Below are 19,493 nucleotides of genomic sequence, written 5' to 3' on the forward strand. Positions count from 1 at the left end.
TCCCACAGTCACACAGACACACCTGCACACGGGACACTCGGCTGGGTGCAGAGCACACGCCTTTAATCCTGGACTTGGGAGGCAGAGGCAGCAGGATCTCTGTGAGTTGGAGGCTAGCCTTGTTTACAGACTGAGTTCCAGGGCCACAGAGAGAGGCAGTACACCCACCTGAGGAAACTGAGGCACAGAGGGCAAGGGAATTTGTCCCGAGTCACTCAGCAGAGTCAGCAACATCCAGGTCCAGCTGCAAAGTCTGAACCCTGACCTCAATCTAAGGCAAACATTTCCCAAGTCGGTTGGAGGTTCAGCTCATTTGTATGGAGCCATCCTGGCTTACATGAAGCCTGGGTTCTGTTCCAAAAGTCGGATGATTGTCTGTGCATATAATTCCACTTAGAAGTGGAGGCAAGAAGATCAGATCAGGAAACTCAAGTCCATCCTCTGCTGCACACTGAGTATGAGAATATCCTGGCTACATGATATCTAGCCTTAAAAAAACCAAAAAACACAAAAGAAAAAAAAAGGGGGGGGGTGTCTGGAGACATGGCTCAGCTGTTAAGAGTACTATCTGCTCTTCTAGAGGACCTGAGTTCAATTTCCAGCAACCACACAGTGGCTCTCACCATCTGGAATGAGATATGTCACCTTCTTTTGACCTGCAGACATATATGCAGACAGACAATGTGTATAAAATAAATAAAATAAGTTTAAAAGGTTGGACATGGTGGCTCATGCCTTTAATCTCAGCACTTGGGAGGCAGAGGTAGGCAGATCTCTGTGAGTGCAAGGCCAGCCTGGTCTACATAGGGAGTGCCGGGATTGGCTCCAAAGCTACACAGTGTAATCCTGTCTCGGAACACAAACAAACAAAAAGGTAAATAAATAAAAATGAAATAAAAGAGAAAAGATTTAATTAAAAATCATCATATCTGCAGAAGACACAAAGTAGCATTTCTGTTTTTTTTATTTACTTCATATATGTTTGTACAATTGGGCATTGAACCTTGGACTTCAACCATGTTGTACCTGACACTGACCTAAGGCTCCATCCTTAAAAAAGTACAAATTTAAATGATAATTTGCAATATGTGGTGCATGTCTTTATGCCTGCACTCCAGGGAGTGGCAGGGAATCCCCGAGAATTTGACAGCAGCAGCAGTGAGGTTCCGGCCTGCAGGCTATCCATGGGAATGTGTGCATTAGTGGCCGTCAGTAGCTGTGCAGAGGGAAGTGGGAGCCACTGGGGCTGGCTGTGGCTCTCCCACAGGGTCTTAGTCTTCCACCCTGCAGGAGTTCTACACACTGTTTGTCTCCTGACTTGCTAAAGAGAAGCTGAGTTTCTGTGCTAGGAAGGCTCCTCTAGTCACCCCTCCTTGGGCTGGCAGTGTCTAACAGTGCCCACAGAGAGACAAGAAGGCCGGATCAGGCATGGGAGCATGCTGACTGAGAAGTCACTGGTTTCTCTTTAACTTTTGTAAATAAACTGACTTTATGTAATTTTTAAAAGATTTCTTTATTCATGTATATTTTGTACAGGACTGCTCTATCCTCATGCACACCAGAAGAGGGAGTCAGGTTCAATACAGATGGTGGTGAGCCACCGTCTGACTGCTGGGAGTGGGAAGAACACTCTAGAACCCTTCACTGCAAGCCCCTCAGCAGCACCTGTTGCCCTCCAGCAAGTGATTCTCTGTAGCCCGGACAAGTCGTACATGCTCGTCTGTGATCCTAGCCACTCTGAGGAGGCTGAGGCATGAGGTAGCAAGCTGTGGGGAGGTCCAGGGTTGGTAAAGCAACTAGGATGCAGAAACCCTGCGTAAAAGCTTCAGTCCTGCACAGGGAATTCATACACTAATGGAGGAACATCAAATAAATAGACCCTGTTCCCAGCCGCCCTGTGCTTTGTGAGGGCAGATGGGGACGAGGACAGGAAGATGGAGAGCAGGAGGTGGCGGGAGAAGGACTAGGAAAGGTGACGGGGCAGTGACCCCACCCAGGTTAAGTGAAGCTGCGCCCCTCTTTGCAAAACTGCCCCCCACCAAGCAGAAGCCTTGGTTGTCCCCACACTAAGCTCACCCTGCAGGCTGAGTGGTGCTGTAGGGAATTCGCTGCTTGGATGCTGCCCTTGCTCTCAGGACTTGGGGTGCTTCTGTCAGCAAAGCATCCTTCCTGCACAGCCCCCTCCTCAGTGAGCCTGTAGGGCCCAAAGACAGGACAGTTGGGAGAACAGTCAGGGAGTCCTGAGGTTCCCTTGCTGACAAGGACCACACAGGTTTCATGAGTGCAGAAACTTTATTGAAAACAGGGATTCACAGCCTTTTCAGGCTTGCCTAGGACAGTACAGGGTCATCTTGTCTGGGCCCTGCCAGGTGAGTGCCCCTGGCCACAGGACTGGTTTTGAGCTGGAACACTCTGGTGAGCCTAGCTGTCTTCACCTTGTAGGAAGTCGGTCCTGGGCCTGTACATGCCTTGACCATCAGCAGCTTGTGGCAGGACCTGCAGGTGCTGAGGAGAGTTGGGCTCTTGGTCAGAGCTGGGCCTTCCAGGCAAGGTAGCTGGGACATTCCATGGCACTAATCATGACACAGAGTGAACTGCTGCCTGCTGTTCTCAGGTGCTCAGGAGAGGGCACTGCACTGACGCTAGATGCTGGCAAGGGGTGTAGCCTGCAAGCTCCCCCCCCCCCCAAGCAGTGCCAATTCCTTCCTGAAGCTGTGCCTTGTGCTGGTGCACAGAACAGAAGCCATCAGAGATTCCTTTCTGTGCCTTGTCAGCCTGGCCAGGGACCTGTGGCTCCTTCTCTCCAGTGGCTTTGAGGATAGCCTTCTTCTGTCTGCTTCCTGAAGTATGTGTGTTTATTTAGTCATTATCCATCTATCTACCTGTCTATCTGTCTGTCTGTCTGTCTATTAAGGCTGCGTCATGTTACCAAGGCTTGCCATGAACAATCTGTGTAGCAGAGGTGAACATCAACCCTCCTCTCCCTCTTAAACGGTGATGTTACTGATCCAGACCATCTAGCCTTTTTAATTCTCTCTCTCTCACTTTCTCTCTCTCACTCTCTCTCTCTCACTTTCTCTCTCTCTCTCTCTCTCTCTCTCTCTCTCTCTCTCTCTCTCTCTCTCTCTCTCTCTCTCTCTCCCTCTCCCTCTCCCTCTCCCTCTCCCTCTCCCTCTCTCAATGTATCTGTGTGAACGTGCAGCTGTGTATGTGTATGTGTGTTTTAGGGTAGCAAGAGGAGTCCCATAAAAGACCACCAATGTCATATGCAATTAATAGTAGCCTTTATTGATGAAAAATCTTCCCTAATGTTAGGTGTGGCAAATGTCTAGATCCCAAGAGTCTTATGGCCCCCTTTTAAGCACGGTTAGGGGAATATCAGGGAAGAGAGATAGGTCTGGGGGCTAATTGGTGGCGGGAGAAGAGCTTGGGGCTGATGGTGGGGGGTATTACTCTGGGGGCTGATTGATGCATGTCTCTCCTGGGTTGTCAGCATCCAGTGGCAGGGTAGAGAAAGCTGTCTTTAGCTAGCCTGAGGAGGTGGTCCTCTGCTCACCTAGCAGAAGGTTGTGGACTGCCTGCTGATAGGTTGTCCCCTAGTTGTGGTTTTTCTGAGAACTGCTGCTCAGCTCCTGCCATCTCCAGTAACCCAAACTACAGCCTGGTGCCTGGCAGGGCCTGTTAGAACCCCGCCATGGCCCTTGTCTGTCTCCCTGGTCTCTCGTGTGTGTGTGTGTGTGTGTGTGTGTGTGTGTGTGTGTGTGTGTGTGTGTGTGTGTTTAGGTACAAGTACAATGGTGTGAGTGTGGATGTCAAAGAGCAGTTTGCAGGAGTTTTTTCTCTTTTTCTCATGCAGATGCCAGGGATCAAAGCCTTTATGTTTGGCTGCAGGGTCTCTATGTCTTTACAGACTGATCTGTCTCTGCAGTTCTTGATGACGATGATGATGATGATGATGATGGTGATGATCTGCAGTTCTCAAGACTGGACCAAGAAAACTCTACTGTTCTATATGCCAAATCCTCTTTTAAGAACGGACTCTTTTTAAATTTTATGAATTAATAAATTATCCATTTAGGTTTTGGAGATGGGTTTCTCTGTGTAGTCCTGGCTGTCCTGGAACTAGCTGTGTACACCAGGCGGGCCTGTGGCTCACAGGGATCCACTTGCTTCTGCCTTTCATGTGCTGGAATTAAAGGTGAACTCCATCAGGTTGAGACTAGGTCTTTATATTTAATTATATGAATTGTTATCCTCTACAAGAGGAGAACGTGCTCTTGAATGCTGAGCCATCTTGTCTCCCCCCCCACACCATACTGTCTTTTTATTTGCTTACCTAGCAACAGGACCCCTAGGGCACTTTAGGAGAGCATCAGAGCCCTGGAGGCAGACACTGGTGAAGACAGCCAAGATCCAGCCTGTTCCAGGCATTGATTGACATTTCAAGAGTAGAGCGAAGGTACAGAGATGGGGACTGTACCACACAAGTGATGTCCTGTGAGGGCAGAGAGTGAAGGATTGGTCTCTCCTGAATAATGTCACATGCCCAGGGACTGGGACTCTGCCCTGGTGGCAACACTCCTGTGTCACAATGACCTTCTCTAAATAGTAAAACAGCAACACAAAGATCTTAATCTTCCTTTGTTGTTGTTGCTATTTTGAGAAGGATCTCAGCTATGTACCTCAGGCTGGCCTCAACCTACAGAGATCCATGAGTCTCAGGCTCCTAGAGTGCTGCGATCAGAGTCATGTTCCACAGTGACTGGCCAGTTTAGGTGGTTTGGACACAGGATCTCATGGAGCCCAGGATGGTCTTTGACTGGGGTATAGCAAAAGGAGACAGCTTAGAACAAGGCTTTCTTTTACCATGCCCAGTGCTGGGATTCCAGGAGTCAGATGTCATACCCAATGTGAGAACTGTAATCTTTATTCCTAACAAACACAGCACCCTACAGGTGTTCAGTCCTTAGATAGCAGATAATGTATGTCACCTGGTGTGGAAAACTAGCCCAAGATGAATGCATTTGTTTTTCATACCTCAAATCTAGAGTCAACTGTTCCACAGATCCTAAAGATGAAAGCCAAACCAGGCTAAAGAGAAGAGACACAAACTGGCAAACAATACAGAAGCTTCCTTGGCATGTAACTAAAAGTAATCATTCAGCATATGGCCTAATTCAATCCTTAAGTGATACGCATTTCAAATGAAACTTCCGTACAAATTGTCACTAATAGCACACAAGAGGACAAAGTCTGGAATGGAGAGTTTATCAGCAAGTGAACCTGAAATTTCCTAGGAATCTCACCAGAAACCCACTTTCAGTGAGAGGACATGCCTTAAAGGCTTTGTGGCTCCTACTTTTGTTTGATCAGATTGTAATTCCATCTAAGTCATCTGTAGAACCACCTATGATCTCATTTATCAAGGAGAAGAAAAGGAAAATTGTTTTCACAATAGTTTGAGATGTAATTTGAGAACCCCAAATGGTATTTATTACAAATATGAGAGACAACAGTCAGAGACATCGGGATTATTCACACACACACAGACACACAGTCACACAGACACATACACACACACACACACATAAACAGAGAGAGGCAGAGACAGAGACAGAGACAGAGAGAGACAGACAGAGAGAGAGAGAGAGAGAGAGAGAGAGAGAGAGAGAGAGAGAGAGAGAGAGAGAGAGAGGAACACAGAGAGAGGAAGAGTGAAATATCCAGAAACAGCAGGGTCATAAGGAGAATGAGAGCTGCAGGAGGGAAGCCCATGAGCTGGGGAGTTCATGCAGGAGAGGAAGTGAGAAGGGTTAGGATGCTAGCCAGGACCCTGAAATGTGTGAAAGGTACTGGAGATACTGAGGGAGCCTGGAGGTCAGCATGCACTTTGGTATGCTACTAGGTGCCACAGTTGGCCATTTGTCCTGTCTGCCATTGATAGGAGAGATGACTTCTTTGGTAGAGGCGAACCAACCAGCTTCACTAGCCCCTGAGAAACGCTTGCTTTAATCCATCCTCCAGGAGACCTCCCATCCCACAGGCTGAGCCTTCTGCATCTCTGGACTGCCCTTTGCAGTTTCCTTTGGAATAAACAGCTGATGTCAGGACATTTAAATGTGAGTCTTCTTTGAGAATTCCATATCCATGTTGTCAAGGTGCCTTATCTTTCCCTGGGCAGCCCTCTATTCTGAATAAATTACACCTCAACTTAGTACAGGTGGGTCTTGAAATTATTTTCTGCATTGAAGAGAAGGATCTGATTTTATGTGAGTTCAGGTCCCACACTGATTAAGGGAACTCTTCAAGGGGAGTTGTTTCTCCCTTTGCAACTTCTGTCATAGTCTAAATGTGTGCATATATTACCTGATGCTGAAGGAGACTTCTGCAGAGAGAGGCTTCCTATCTGACCTCAGATCATGCAGAAACCATACCTCAAACATAGTTTCTCAGGGAGATTCTTTATTAAGTGGGAAAGAAAAGTTAAATTGGCTGCTATCTGATGCAGGCAGAAAACAGCAGCAAATAATCTTGCAGGTGTGATTCTTAAAAGATGGAGGAGGAGGAGGAGGAGGAGGAGGAGAGGTCTGTGTCAGAATAGGAACGAAACAAGGAAAGGGAGAGGAATATTTGTCCCAGACAGTGAAAGGAATGTTTCTAGATAGACAGACAGATAGATATATAGATATATAGATATATAGATAGATGGATAGATATACAGATAGATAGATGACAGATGTGGCCCATAGGCAAATGGTGGTTTATAAAATGAAGGGGGAACACTCTTGTTAGGATGAAGACTTTAATTTATGCATATTAATTAGGTGGATAAAAAGGGGGTTTGATTAATGGACTTCAATAGTCAATCTCAGGAGGAGGAAGTGGTCACATGGGAATAAGCTTGTTGGATAACTTTAGGACTGCAATCTATCAGTTTTCAGCAAGGCAGAGGAAACTGGGGGGAAGGATGAATCTTGCCAGAGCCCCGTGCTGGAGTAGGCTAGTGTACCTTCAGATGCAACACAGTACTGTCAGAGATCTGGTGTCGTGAGGAACGAGGTTTCTCCTTCAGAAGACAGCATAGAAAGCCCAGGCATACTCACTGGTGAGGGCTGCTATTTCCTCTCCTCTGGTTACAGTAAGCCATGACAAACTCTCGCTGATGCAGACATGCCTCTCTGTTTCTCTGTAAGTCATGCACATAGCTAAGGACCACTCCTCAGGAAGGCTGGTCCCCCTGAAGCTATATAAAAGATGTAGGGGGAATAATTGTTCCCTAGTGAGATGCACTTTTCCTCCCAGAATTCCCTCCTCTGGGCAGATGCTCTGGGCCATGCATGAGGCTCTGCTGGAGCAGCCTGCCTCTCTGAGCCCTGACTCAGAAAGGTGTAACTTTTTCCTTTTCTTCTCTTTCAGTTTGCTTCTGAATGCTGACCAGGCCTGAGTAGAACAGGATTTCCTGCTACTCGGTGCTTCCTCATTCTCCCGTAAAGTTCCCCTCCTGGCTATGTGGCTGCTTGTCCACCCTGTGACTGACCTCTCTGGTGGCTTAACTTTCATGCCATTGGTTCCCAATCTGGGATGAATAAATGTTTGTTCATGTCTTCCAAGGACGAGTCCCACACAATACTTGATTCTCTGCCTCCCGAGTTCTTGGATTACAGGAAAGTGACACCCTGCCCAATGTGGACAGCACTGGGTATTGAATCCAGGTGCATGCTAGGCAAGCATTCCCCCAGTGGAGCTACACTGCTCGTCCAACAATGAACTCTCGAATGTCATGCTTTATGTGGGACTGGCTTTATAGGAACAGTGGATAACTGTCACAGAGACACACAACAAATAAGGAACCCGTTTATAATAGGGCCGAGATGAGTGTCAGTGTAGAGTCCTTCCCTGGAACAGGGAGATTCTGAATTAATCCCTAGTGCCCAAAAATAAATAAAGGAAAATAAAGACTCCTATGCTTCAGTTTTAGAGATGCTGGATTGTGTGTCACACCTTTAATTGTTTCAATTTACACCATGACAGGCAGAATTATATAAAAAAGAAGTTGTTACTATCTGTTTTAAAATGTCTCCACTCTTGTAACATGTAGCCCAATGCTAGCTGACAGGCATAGGTGACTGATTACTGATGACTTAGCATTGTCCCTCTATTTAATTGTAAATCTACAGGAAAACGAATAAATTCATGTATGATATGAGATAGATCTTTATTCTGTTCACCTTTAACATCTGGAGTAAATTTCCTTTTACAAAGGGTCTGTTTATGTATCTCCAACCATTTTGAAACTCCCTCTGAAGACCAGGCTGGCCTGAAGCTCACAGAGCTCTGCTTGCCTCTGCCTCCTGAATGCTGGAATTAAAGCCATGCAAGATAACACCTTACCTGAGGGACTGCTTCCTTTGAGTTTTCCATTCTGGAACTAGATACCACTGGTCATCGTATACTGGCATTTTTGGCCTTATCATTCTGACTGCTGCTTGGGTGATTTCCCTCTAGGAGTGTTGGAGCATTCTGAGGATCCCATATTATGTGTTCCTGTCAAAGTTATATGATAGGGTTAGAAGCACAGAGCATCTGGGAACAAAAGAAACCATGGGGATTCTGTTACTCAGTTTCAGCTTTGCAATGTTTTGGAAGCCCCATTCCCAAGTATTATTTTTTGGAATCTATAAACATGGCGAGAGACAGAGAGTCCTCATCAGGAAAGGTTGGAGGCTGACACAGAAGGTTGCAAGGCAGTGCCTGGAGAGAGGCTGCCCAGGCTCCTTGTACATGGCACTTTGATCTTTCTAGGGACAGTTGTGGGGTGGAGAGATGGTGGACCTGTTAACATTGCTTACTGCTCCTGCAGGGCACTGGGGTTTGGTTCCCAGCACCCCCATGGCAGCTCACGAACACCTGCAACTAGTTCCAGGGGATGTGACACCCTTTCCAGGACTCCAGGGGCTCCTGCTTGTGTGTGTCACCCTTAGATTCACCTGGGAGCTTATGGGGGAAGAGATGGCAGACAGGAGAATCTTAGCACCTATGGAAAAAGACGAGAATCCTCTTAAGCTGCCAGATGGCCACCTAAATGCCTGGATCTGAAAGTGGATCTCCTAACCAGATTAACTTTTCTAGGTTCATCCCACAGGCAGTTGGTCTGAAGAGGGTGTAGTTGATTTTTCTGCTCTTGTCAAGGCAAAGGACAGCTCAGAACATCTCCAGGTTCTGTTCCGTAGTGACGTCCACCTAGGCAAGGTGCGTACTCCTGTATCTGATCAAAGTCTAGGGTAGGCAAGTTCTTTATGATTTCCTAGCTGATTGCTGGAGACATACAGTGAATACTTGTTGGTTGTCTAGCCAGGAAACAAAGAAGAAGAGAATGAAAGAAGCAGAAACCAGCAGAGTATGGCTGAGTTGATGACGAGAAATAAAGGCAAACTCACCAGCAGTTTCAGAAGTATCCAGAGAAGCCATAGGAAGGCTCTCTTCTGGGAGACAAAGCTGAACACACCCAGAGAATCCTGAGGAATTTCCTCCCCTTTAGGGATTTGTACTTACATAAAGCTGGATCCTCATCTTTCCACCAGAGGAGAACTTCAGTGTGAACCAGAGCAAAGCAATGTCAGTGGATTCTTTACTAAGTTCTTCAACAGAGACTTGCAGAGGAAGAACAATGTACACAGCTCATGGCATGGTGCAGGTCCGTGAGAGAGCCACTGTCAAGGGATGTATGTATCCATCCCCTGGTGCTTCTGAGTTTGCTTTTCTCTAAGGTCTTAATTGACAGCATGCTTAAAGATTAAGCAGAGCCCTGGGGCAGCAGGGCTCCTTGCCTTTAATCCTAGCACTTGGATGTCAGAGGCATGTGGATTTCTGTTAGTTGTAGGCCAGCCTGGTCTATGGTGTTAGTTCCAGGACAATCAGGGTTACATAGCGAATCCTGTCTTAAAAACGGAGGCCGTGGGCAGCGCTGCATGACCGTTATGCTAGTGCGGATAAAGTGGGGAGACTCGAGGATCCCAGGAGCCTGTTGTCAAGCCAGTCTACCTGAGTCAGTGAGCTCTAGGTTTACTGAGACCTGTTCTCAAAAACAGGAATAACGGGCTGCAGAGAGGGCTGAGCAGCTGTTCCCCAGAGGAGTTGGGTTGGATTCGAGCACTAATGCTACTGCTGTCTGCAACTCCAGTTCTAGGGACTCTGATACCTTCTTCTGGCTTTGAAGGGACCACACATAAAAGTGGTATTTTTTAGGCAAAACTATCCACATATATTTTTTTAAGATAAAAAAGTAGTAAAATTTCAGGAGAGCAAAATACGTAATTTCACGGTTGAAATGAAAAAGGAAAATTTTCGGCCTTTAATGTGAGTATTTGGAAGGCATAGGTAGATGTCTATTAATCTGAAATCAATGTAGTCCATGTAGAGAGTTCAAGTCCAGCTAGGATTATACAGGACTCCATCTTAAAAGAAAGGGCAAAAGAAGAAGATGGCGAGGGGGAAGAGGACATGTAGGATCAGGATAAGGGGAAAAATAAGAAGACACTTGATGCCCACTGACATGTACACATTCATGCATCCCAAACTCCACATGCACAAACATGTAACACACAGAGAGGAAAAGGCCCTTGTGAGCTCAGTGCTGGGGCATTTGACAAATGGATTGGTGGTAGGGATTCAATCCTCAGTAACACACACACACACACACACACACACACACACACACACACACACCCCTTCACACACATTCACTCTCTCTGTCTGTCTGTCTGTCTGTCTGTCTGTCTGTCTGTCTGTCTGTCTGTCTGTCTCTCTCTCTCTCTCTCTCTCTCTCTCTCTCTCTCTCTCACACACACACACACACACACACACACAAAATCTGCCAGGCCCCAGGAGCTACCACATGGGTTGGATAAGAGAGTTCACCCTCCCTGTACTCTCTGCCTTTAATCAAGGCTCCTGTTATGTCTTGTATATCTTTGTATCCCCATTGCCCCCCAGTCTCTCACTACCTGTCAATCCTTACTAGACCTAAATCGAGCACATGAGGGAGACCTCCATGGATCCCTGAGTGAGAGGTCAAGCAGCCATTGAACAAGTGCAGGGCAGAGGCTGCAAGATTGTCGTCCCTGGCTCTGTACAGTCTGCAGGGAGCTGTAGGGGCTCTGGGAAGTCAGCCAGACCAGGGGACTGCCTAGACCTGGGCCTGGTCTGTGGACTCTCTGAGGCCAGTTGTCTGTCACCATCACTGCTTGAAACCTGGCTGGCAGAGCTGGGGAAGGGCTCTCAGGAAACCTCCTCATTTGTAATGTCAAGTTCTCAGCAGGTGCTCATGAGGAGAACACAGAGGTGACAATAGAAACAAATGGTTGTCACTGTCACCAGCCCTGTTGATGTAAGTTGCAGTGCCAAGTCAGCAAACACAGTGTGTCCTGGAGCCTCCCCAGGTTGTTTTGAAAACTTCTTCAGGAAGAGCCCCCCACCAACTCCTTCCTGTCCCTCTGGTGGCCCGTGACTCCTTCCTTCTGGACGGGGGCCCAAGAGACTCCAGGAGCATATAAGGGGAGGGAAGGAGCTCCAGGCACAAGATACCCAGGGCGAATTCCTGCAGCCAGGTAAGGTGCATGGCTCCCAGGGGTGGGCATGGTGAAGACGGGCTGCTTCCCTGTCTAGGAGTTAGGTGGTCTTTGCTCTTTCCCCCAGACCTCCATATGTTCCAGCCGCACGCCATGCTGCTCTTGCTGATCCTTGCTGTCCTGGGGACACCTGCCTTTTCCACAGAAAGTAAGTCAGCTCTGGAGTGGGCCCCCTCCCTGGTGGTCACCTCATCTCTCGCAACCTAGGATTCACGGGGACACTTCCCAGGCTTTTCCATGACTACATATGGTCCCAGGACAGTCCTCCTTGGCTTAAACGGTGGGTGTCAGACCCTGCACATGTCTGAGTGGGTTTTCTCCTGCCTGGGTTTTCATCCACACAGCTTACTATGGCACAACAACTGGCACCCACTTCTGCACTTCTGTACCCGAAGGACAGAACTTAACAGGGATTCGGATGTATGTTCGGAATAGCAACATTATGGGGTAAGAATGGTCAGCTCATGGCCCCACAACTGCGTCCTGGCCCATTCTTCCCACTCTCAGAGCCCCGCCCGAAAGAACATGGTCCACTTGTCGGGTCCTCTCCCCTCAGACCCCAAATGTTTCCAGTGGCTCCTTAAAACATTTGATTCTCAGGGTCACCCAGACACAAGGAACTCTTTTTCCTTGTGGCTTTCCCTGCCTTGTCTCCTGAGCACAGACATGCTTTTACTGAATCCATTGGTACAGTCCTGCTGTGGACCCTTGGGTTGATCAAAGAAGCTGGAGATGCTTCTGCCTACTCAAGTCAGCCACAAAATGCCCCTGATCCCCACACTGGAGAGCAAAGTCTAACCTGTCAGGGTAGTCTAGGAGGTGAGGGTCAGAGGGGACCTCTGTGTGAGTATTAGTGGTAAGAACCTTTGGTAGCAGAAAACCAATGTCACGCCTATTGGGGAAACCCTCCTTGAGGCCCAAGTGGATTTCTGCTCCGTACTTAGAGGATGTCAGACACACAGTAAATGCCAAGGGGAAGAGTCAGGATAATTGAAGGCAGCGTGTGAACAGGGCTGAGAAAGCTCTGGAATGCCACCAAAGACCAGGATGCTGAGGAACTCAGTGTGTGGGGCTGGAGAAGTCCCTTAGGGGCTGGGAAGGCACCTGCTCTTTTGTGATCTGCTGCTTTCTTACAAGTGACCTAGGGTGAGAAAGTCCCAGGTTGGCCAGGGTCAACCCGTCTCTGACTTTAGGTAACCCTTTGAAGGTCTCATGAGCAGGTTCCCAAGTTCTGCTCTGCTTGGGATGTCTACTGGGAATATTGAATAGCTGAGTCCCCAACAGGCTGAGTCAGGTGCTTCAGATCACAGTACCTGAGAATGGCTTCCCCAGAGTGAGAGAGGGGCTCGTGTGTCTCAAGAAGCAAAAGAGAAGGAGAGGGGAGGGGCACCATGATCCCCGGAAGGCCGGTGATACTGTGTCTGGATGAGTATTTAAAGTTTGTTCTCTTCCCTAGTATGCAGATGCAACATGGAGGCAACTGGGGTCTATTATATGGCTATTCTGATGGAAATCCTTTGGAATTGATCCTGGGTGATGATGAAAGTGTCATGTCGGTCTACGGCACTTACGGCTATTACATACAGCAATTGATCCTTTCTACTACCAGGCCACGTGATATGTATTTTGGGAATACCAGAGCCAAAAATGAGTTCGCCGACTCCCCACAAAATCCCTCCCATGAGCTCTTGGGCTTCTGTGGCTATTTTGTGAGGGGTGGATTAAGGGCTGTCCTTCCTAAGTGGGGGAGTCCAGGTGGTTCATGTAAAGAGTAAGGCTCATGGGCACACAAGCTGAAGTAGTCTGTGTCTGATAACACCATTGGGATTTTGGAACTGAACCCATTAATAAATAGTACATCTGCATGAACTCTGTGTCCAAGTGCGATCCTTGGGTCTGAGAAGCCTCTCTGGGAGCTGCAATGGGTGTTGGTGGAATTAGATGAGGCAAGGATTTGGGGCTGCACACAGTGCCCCTAGGCTGCAATCTCCCAGTGTCAGCTCAGAGAGCACCACTGTGGATTGTGGTCTGTACCTGGTACACACTCGGCTGTCCTCTGCTGGCCCTGCAGTCTTCCAGACATCTATGCTTCTGCAAGGGACCTCAGTGATGCCACTATGCATTTACCAAAGCTTGTTCCCACCAGGCTTTTCTTGGCACTGAAGGATCAACATATAGCAGGAGGGGCTTGGAGGATTTGCGGGATGGGTCAGTGGCTATTGTGCTTGTTTAGGAAAAAATAGGAACCTATATGCGTCCCCAGCACCTTTCCAGAAGCTGTTGCAAGTGTGTAACCATAGCAATGCAAGAAATGTGGGTGGGGTGCAAAGAGTCTGATGCTGACAGCTCACTGTCCAGCCTGTCCAGTCAAATCTGTAGGCTCTAGCTTTAGTAAAGGTATCTTGGCTCACCAAATAAGGCAGAGAGTAATGGAGGAAGACACTCAAGGTCAATCTCTGGTCTCCATGTGCATACACACATATGTAAATATGTGTGTTCTCTCACACTAGTGCACACACACATATTTAGGTGTGTGTGTTCCCCCACACTAGTGCATACACACAAACATACATAAGAGGCATCACACAGACACAGACTCACAGGAAGTGGCCTGGAGTCCAGCTGAGGGGCTGTTTTCCCATAGGTATCAATGTGAAGTTCATGGTGACTGTGGAGTTTCCTGCATTACTAGTCATACATACAGGTGATGTGTGGGAGACCCTGCCTGAGTGGAGGCAGGCTGAGAGAGCCTCAGAGGCTCCTTCTGGAGGCAATGGGATCTGAGCTGGGTTCTCAGAGAGAGGGAGCATCAGCCAAGTAGATACAGGGAGGAGGGAGCTCCAGGCCAGGGAGCACTGAAGACGGGCTTCTACCTGCTCTTCCCACAGTCACACAGACACACCTGCACACGGGACACTCGGCTGGGTGCAGAGCACACGCTTTTAATCTCTGGACTAGACACCACTGGTCATCCTATACTGGCATTTTTGGCCTTATCATTCTCACTGCTGGTTGGTTTATTTCCCTCTAGGAGTGTTGGAGCATTCTGAGGATCCCATATTATGTGTTCCTGTCAAAGTTATAAGATAGGGTTAGAAGCACAGAGCATCTGGGAACAAAAGAAACCATGGGGATTCTGTTACTCAGTTTCAGCTTTGCAATGTTTTGGAAGCCCCATTCCCAAGTATTATTTTTTGGAATCTATAAACATGGCGAGAGACAGAGAGTCCTCATCAGGAAAGGTTGGAGGCTGACACAGAAGGTTGCAAGGCAGTGCCTGGAGAGAGGCTGCCCAGGCTCCTTGTACATGGCACTTATGATCTTTCTAGGGACAGTTGTGGGGTGGAGAGATGGTGGATCTGTTTACATTGCTTACTGCTCCTGCAGGGCACTGGGGTTTGGTTCCCAGCACCCCCATGGCAGCTCACGAACACCTGCAACTAGTTCCAGGGGATGTGACACCCTTTCCAGGATTCCAGGGGCTCCTGCTTGTGTGTGTCACCCTTAGATTCACCTGGGAGTTTATGGGGGAGAGATGCTAGACAGGAGAATCTTAGCACCTATGGAAAAAGACGAGAATCCTCTTAAGCTGCCAGATGGCCACCTAAATGCCTGGATCTGAAAGTGGATCTCCTAACCAGATTAACTTTTCTAGGTTCATCCCACAGGCAGTTGGTCTGAAGAGGGTGTAGTTGATTTTTCTGCTCTTGTCAAGGCAAAGGTCAGCTCAGAACATCTCTGGGTTCAATCTCTTTGTGATGTCTTCCTGGGCAAGCTGTGTAGTCCTCTATCTGATCCAAGTCAAGTGTAGGGAAGTTCTTTATGGTTTCCTATCTGATTGCTGAAGACATATAGTGAATGCTTGGTGGGTCTCTAGCCAGAAAACAAAGAAGAAGAGAATGAAAGAAGCAGAGGCAGCAGAGTAAGGCTAAGCTGATAAAGAGAAGTAAAGACAAGCTCACCAGTAGTTTCAGAAGTATCCAGAGTCGCCAAAGGAAGGCTGTCTTCTGGGAGACATTGCTGAGCACTCCCAGAGAATCATGAGGAATTTCCTCCCCTTTAGGGATTTGTACTTACATTAAAATAACTTCAGTGTGAACCAGAGCAAAGAGATGTTAGTGAATTTGTTACTTAGTTCTTCAACAGAGAATTTCACAAGAAGAATAGTACACATCTCATGACATGGGTGTAGGCCCCGTGAGAGAGAGCCACAATTATGTGATATATATATATATATATGTATATAAATATATATATATATTCCTCCCCATTTTAGCTTTTTGCAAGTTTTACAGATTTATTTATTTATTATGTGAATGGTATTCTGTCTGCATGATGCCTGCAGGTCAGAAGAGGGTACCAGGTCTCCAGATGGTTGTGAGCCATCATGTAGTTGCTGGGATTTGGACTCTGTACCTCTGGGGAGCAACCAATGCTCTTAACCTCTGAACCACCCAAACAGTTCCCTGTTCTGGTTTTTCAAGTTACATTTCTCTCAAATGTCCTTACATCGTGTTTTAGCCTTTAAGCAAAGCTTAAAATTTAAGTAGACTTTAAATATTAATTAAAATTGATGAGCTCATTTAGTGGTCTTTGTTAAAATCTTAAATTGTTTTCTTTTGTTTGTAAGGTATATTTGCTGTCTAATTATGTGCCAACTTGAGTTATTTTAATTTCATTTTATGTATTAATTTTACATCCCGACTACTTTCTGCTCCCCCCACCCATTCCCTCCCCCCACTCAATCCGTCCCTCCACTGCTTCTGTTCAGAAATAGACAGGCCTCTGTATCAAATTTGTTAAAGTAAGCACCTTTTCTTGTGTTAAGGGTGGGCAAGGTCGCCCAGTATGAGGAATAGCTTCCCAGCCCACCAAGCCTTAGGGATCCTCCAGCAGGTGAAGTGGGGGGGGTGGGGTAGGGGGGATTGGGTGGGTTGGTGGGGGTCACATCTAGCTGGACTCTTCCCAGGGCTGAGTGGGATGGTGAGTGCCAATGACTCAGACCATCCCCCCTTACTAGTTACAGGGCAGAAAATACACACTGAGTTCAGAGACTTGTCAAAGCAGCATCTCGGTTAATTCCAATAGGCAGGAACTTATATATGACTGAGGTAGGGGCTGGGAATCTTAGGATGGTATAAGATGGTATGAGGGGTAAGGGCCAATAATATTCCACCAAGCTGGCTGGTAGCTAGGCAGGGGGCAGTCTTACATCAGGCCTTGCTGAGTCACCCCCACATGGAGGTTACAGGCCAGAGACAGGTCGCCAAACTCTAACCAGGCTCAGGATGTTACACTGGGCCTCATATTCAAGCCTTAAACTCAAGTCAGGCTCAGGAGCTTACACTGGGCCTCGCATCTGAGCCTTTCTTAGGCCCAACAGTCAGGGACAGCCCCTGCTCCCATGGTTAGGAGTCCCACAAAAAGACCAACTATGCACTGTCACATGTATGTAGTGGGCCTAAGATGGGCCCACGCAGGCTCCTTGGTGTTGGTTCAGAGACTCTTGAGTGCCTAAGAGCCAGGTTAGTCGTTTCTGAGTTTTCCTGTGATGCTCTTCCTCTGGCTCCTACAGTCCTTCCTCCATCTCTTCAGCAGGATTCCCCAAGCTCAGCCTAATGTTTGGCTGTGGGTCTCACATCTATTTCCATCAGTTACTGATGAAGGCTCTCTGATGACAATTGGGGCAGTCACCAATCTGATCACAAGTTCAAGCAATGTGTTCACAATTTCTAGGAGTCTAGGAGTCTTAGCTGGGGTCATCCTTGTAGATTTGTGGGAGTTTCTTTTGCATAAGTTTCTACCTGACCCTAAAACGCTCACCCCCAATTATCCAGTTGTTTCTTTCAGTTCTCTTCCCCTCATCCACCCTTAACCAGATCTACCTATTGCCATATGACCTGTGCCCAGTCCAGATCTTTTCTATTTCCTCTCCGAGGAATATCCGCGTGTCCCACCTTGGGCTCTTCTTGTTACCTAGGCTAAGACAGAGCCCCTCCTTGTTACCTAGGTTAGAAGACAGAACCCTAGTTGAGAAAATGTCCCAAGATTGACCTGTAGGCAATCCTTAGTAGACTGTCTAGATTGTTAGTGTGTCTGTGGTAGGTCTTCCTGGACTTCTGGTCCTGGATGCTATAAAAAGTAGGTTGAGCAGGCCATGAGGAGCAACCAGTAAGCAGCACCCTTCTGAGGAGGTTCTAGTAGGTCTAAGCCTGGCAAACATGGCTCTGGTGGCCCTGGCCCTTCTCCCCATTCCCTCTGCCCTGATAGAAACCTGTTGGGGAAGTCCTGTTATTTGCCTGTTATTTGTCAATAAAGTACTGTTGAGCCTATAGGAATCTAGATAGGTGGGGCTAGGAGTCCAGGAGGATTCTGGGAAGGAGAAACACAAGAGAGTCGAGATGTAACGCCATTGGGGTAGGAAGCCTGGAAACCTCTCCGGTAAGAGACATACTTAGGTTAACAATTATGGGGTAATTACTTAAGTCAGAGCTAGCCAGTAAGAAACAAGCAAGGCCAACAGCTTCATAATTAATATAGCCTCCTGTGTGTTTATTTGGGACTGATGCAGCTCTAGAACCAGGCTGGAGGGTAAGCTTCTCTCAAGGAAAAGACTTCTCTTAACAAAATGGTGATCAGGAGTGGGATCATGAATTTCCACGCAAAATAACAAAAGCTTTAAAGGAATTTTAGAAACAGAAGAACGGAGAGAAGCACAGATTTTTGGTAGCAGCATTTTTCTCAGGTGTGCTCTGTTTTGCTAGCCACAAGCCGAGATTCACGTGGCTTGCTTACTGGAGTCTTCCTGACTCGGCATAAAAAGAAAAAGAAAAAGAAAAAAAAACCGACAAGGTTCTTTTAAGAGACTCTGCTAATGATTGAAAGGTGTGTACGTACAGCTGGAAGTGGCAGCTTTTGCTGGATGTCAGCATGGACTGAGGTGGTAAGCTGGAATCACGCTTACGCCCGCCATCTTGAAACGGCAGTTTAAAACAGCCGCGGTTTTACAGATAAGACACGTGGCCAGAAAAACATAAAGATTTACAGTAAAGTCAGACTTGGATGAAGAAAATCTCTAAAGGTTTACAGTGTGTTTAAAAATATATGTGAGATTGAGAGAGAAAACGAAACGGCAAAGTGGTATATAAATACAAAAGCCGGTGTTGTGGTGGCGCACGCCGGTAGGATTTACTCCAGAGGCAGAGGCAGGCGGATTTCCAAAGAGAAAACCTGTCTCAGAGAAAAATAAATAAAAGTGAAAAAATAAAATAATAATAGATAAATAAGCCACGTAAAGATGGAAAATACACAGAGAGTCTGGATACTGTACACTATTATGTTTTTCAGTTTTATAATTGCTCAGGAAGGAACAGCTGCTAAAGTACACTTGACTATAAATGCTGCTAAATTAATCCAACTTCTATCTTTTGAAAATGCCTTGACTTCAAAATTTAAGTATCAGGATATGTTACTTGGAAAAGGAGATTTTGCTTCTGTTTCCACAGAAAATGAAAAGCTGAGGATTCCTTCCAGGCTTCTGTGGTTTGACGAACCAAGACCCCCGGAAGCAGTGGACCAGGTGTTCCAACAATTGAGACAGCTAAGATGATGCAGCTTTACAGACCCTGAAAATATGGACTTATACAAGTTTCTGAGTTTTGTCATGATCCCCATGGTATGAACAGCACCCCCTTCCAGCAGGAAGCAGTTTGGAATGAGCGACGTCCCAATTCCCATCTTGTTTATAAATCTTTGTTTTCACTTAAATGAGATTGTTTATAATTGGCTAATGATAACAGCCGATCTCTTTTTTAATGGTAAAAAGGGGAATTATGGTATAGGTATTGTTTTTCATTTATTGAGACA

The 19,493-nt window shown here is 47.0% G+C and overlaps 1 protein-coding gene across 1 annotated transcript; it reads left to right on the forward strand.

The window, feature by feature from the left end:
- The first annotated feature begins 11,529 nt into the window (after positions 1-11,529).
- LOC121141259 (zymogen granule protein 16 homolog B-like) lies at positions 11,530-13,496 on the forward strand. Its single transcript, XM_040748216.1, has 4 exons — positions 11,530-11,606; positions 11,695-11,775; positions 11,972-12,074; positions 13,084-13,496. Exons 2-4 carry the CDS (start codon positions 11,703-11,705, stop codon positions 13,400-13,402), a joined length of 495 nt encoding a protein of 164 aa, XP_040604150.1. The 5' UTR covers positions 11,530-11,606; positions 11,695-11,702; the 3' UTR covers positions 13,403-13,496.
- The last annotated feature ends 5,997 nt before the right edge of the window (positions 13,497-19,493 follow it).

The sequence above is a fragment of the Mesocricetus auratus genome, unplaced genomic scaffold (assembly GCF_017639785.1).
Source record: "Mesocricetus auratus isolate SY011 unplaced genomic scaffold, BCM_Maur_2.0 Super-Scaffold_100007, whole genome shotgun sequence".
Classification (NCBI taxonomy): Eukaryota; Metazoa; Chordata; class Mammalia; order Rodentia; family Cricetidae; genus Mesocricetus; species Mesocricetus auratus.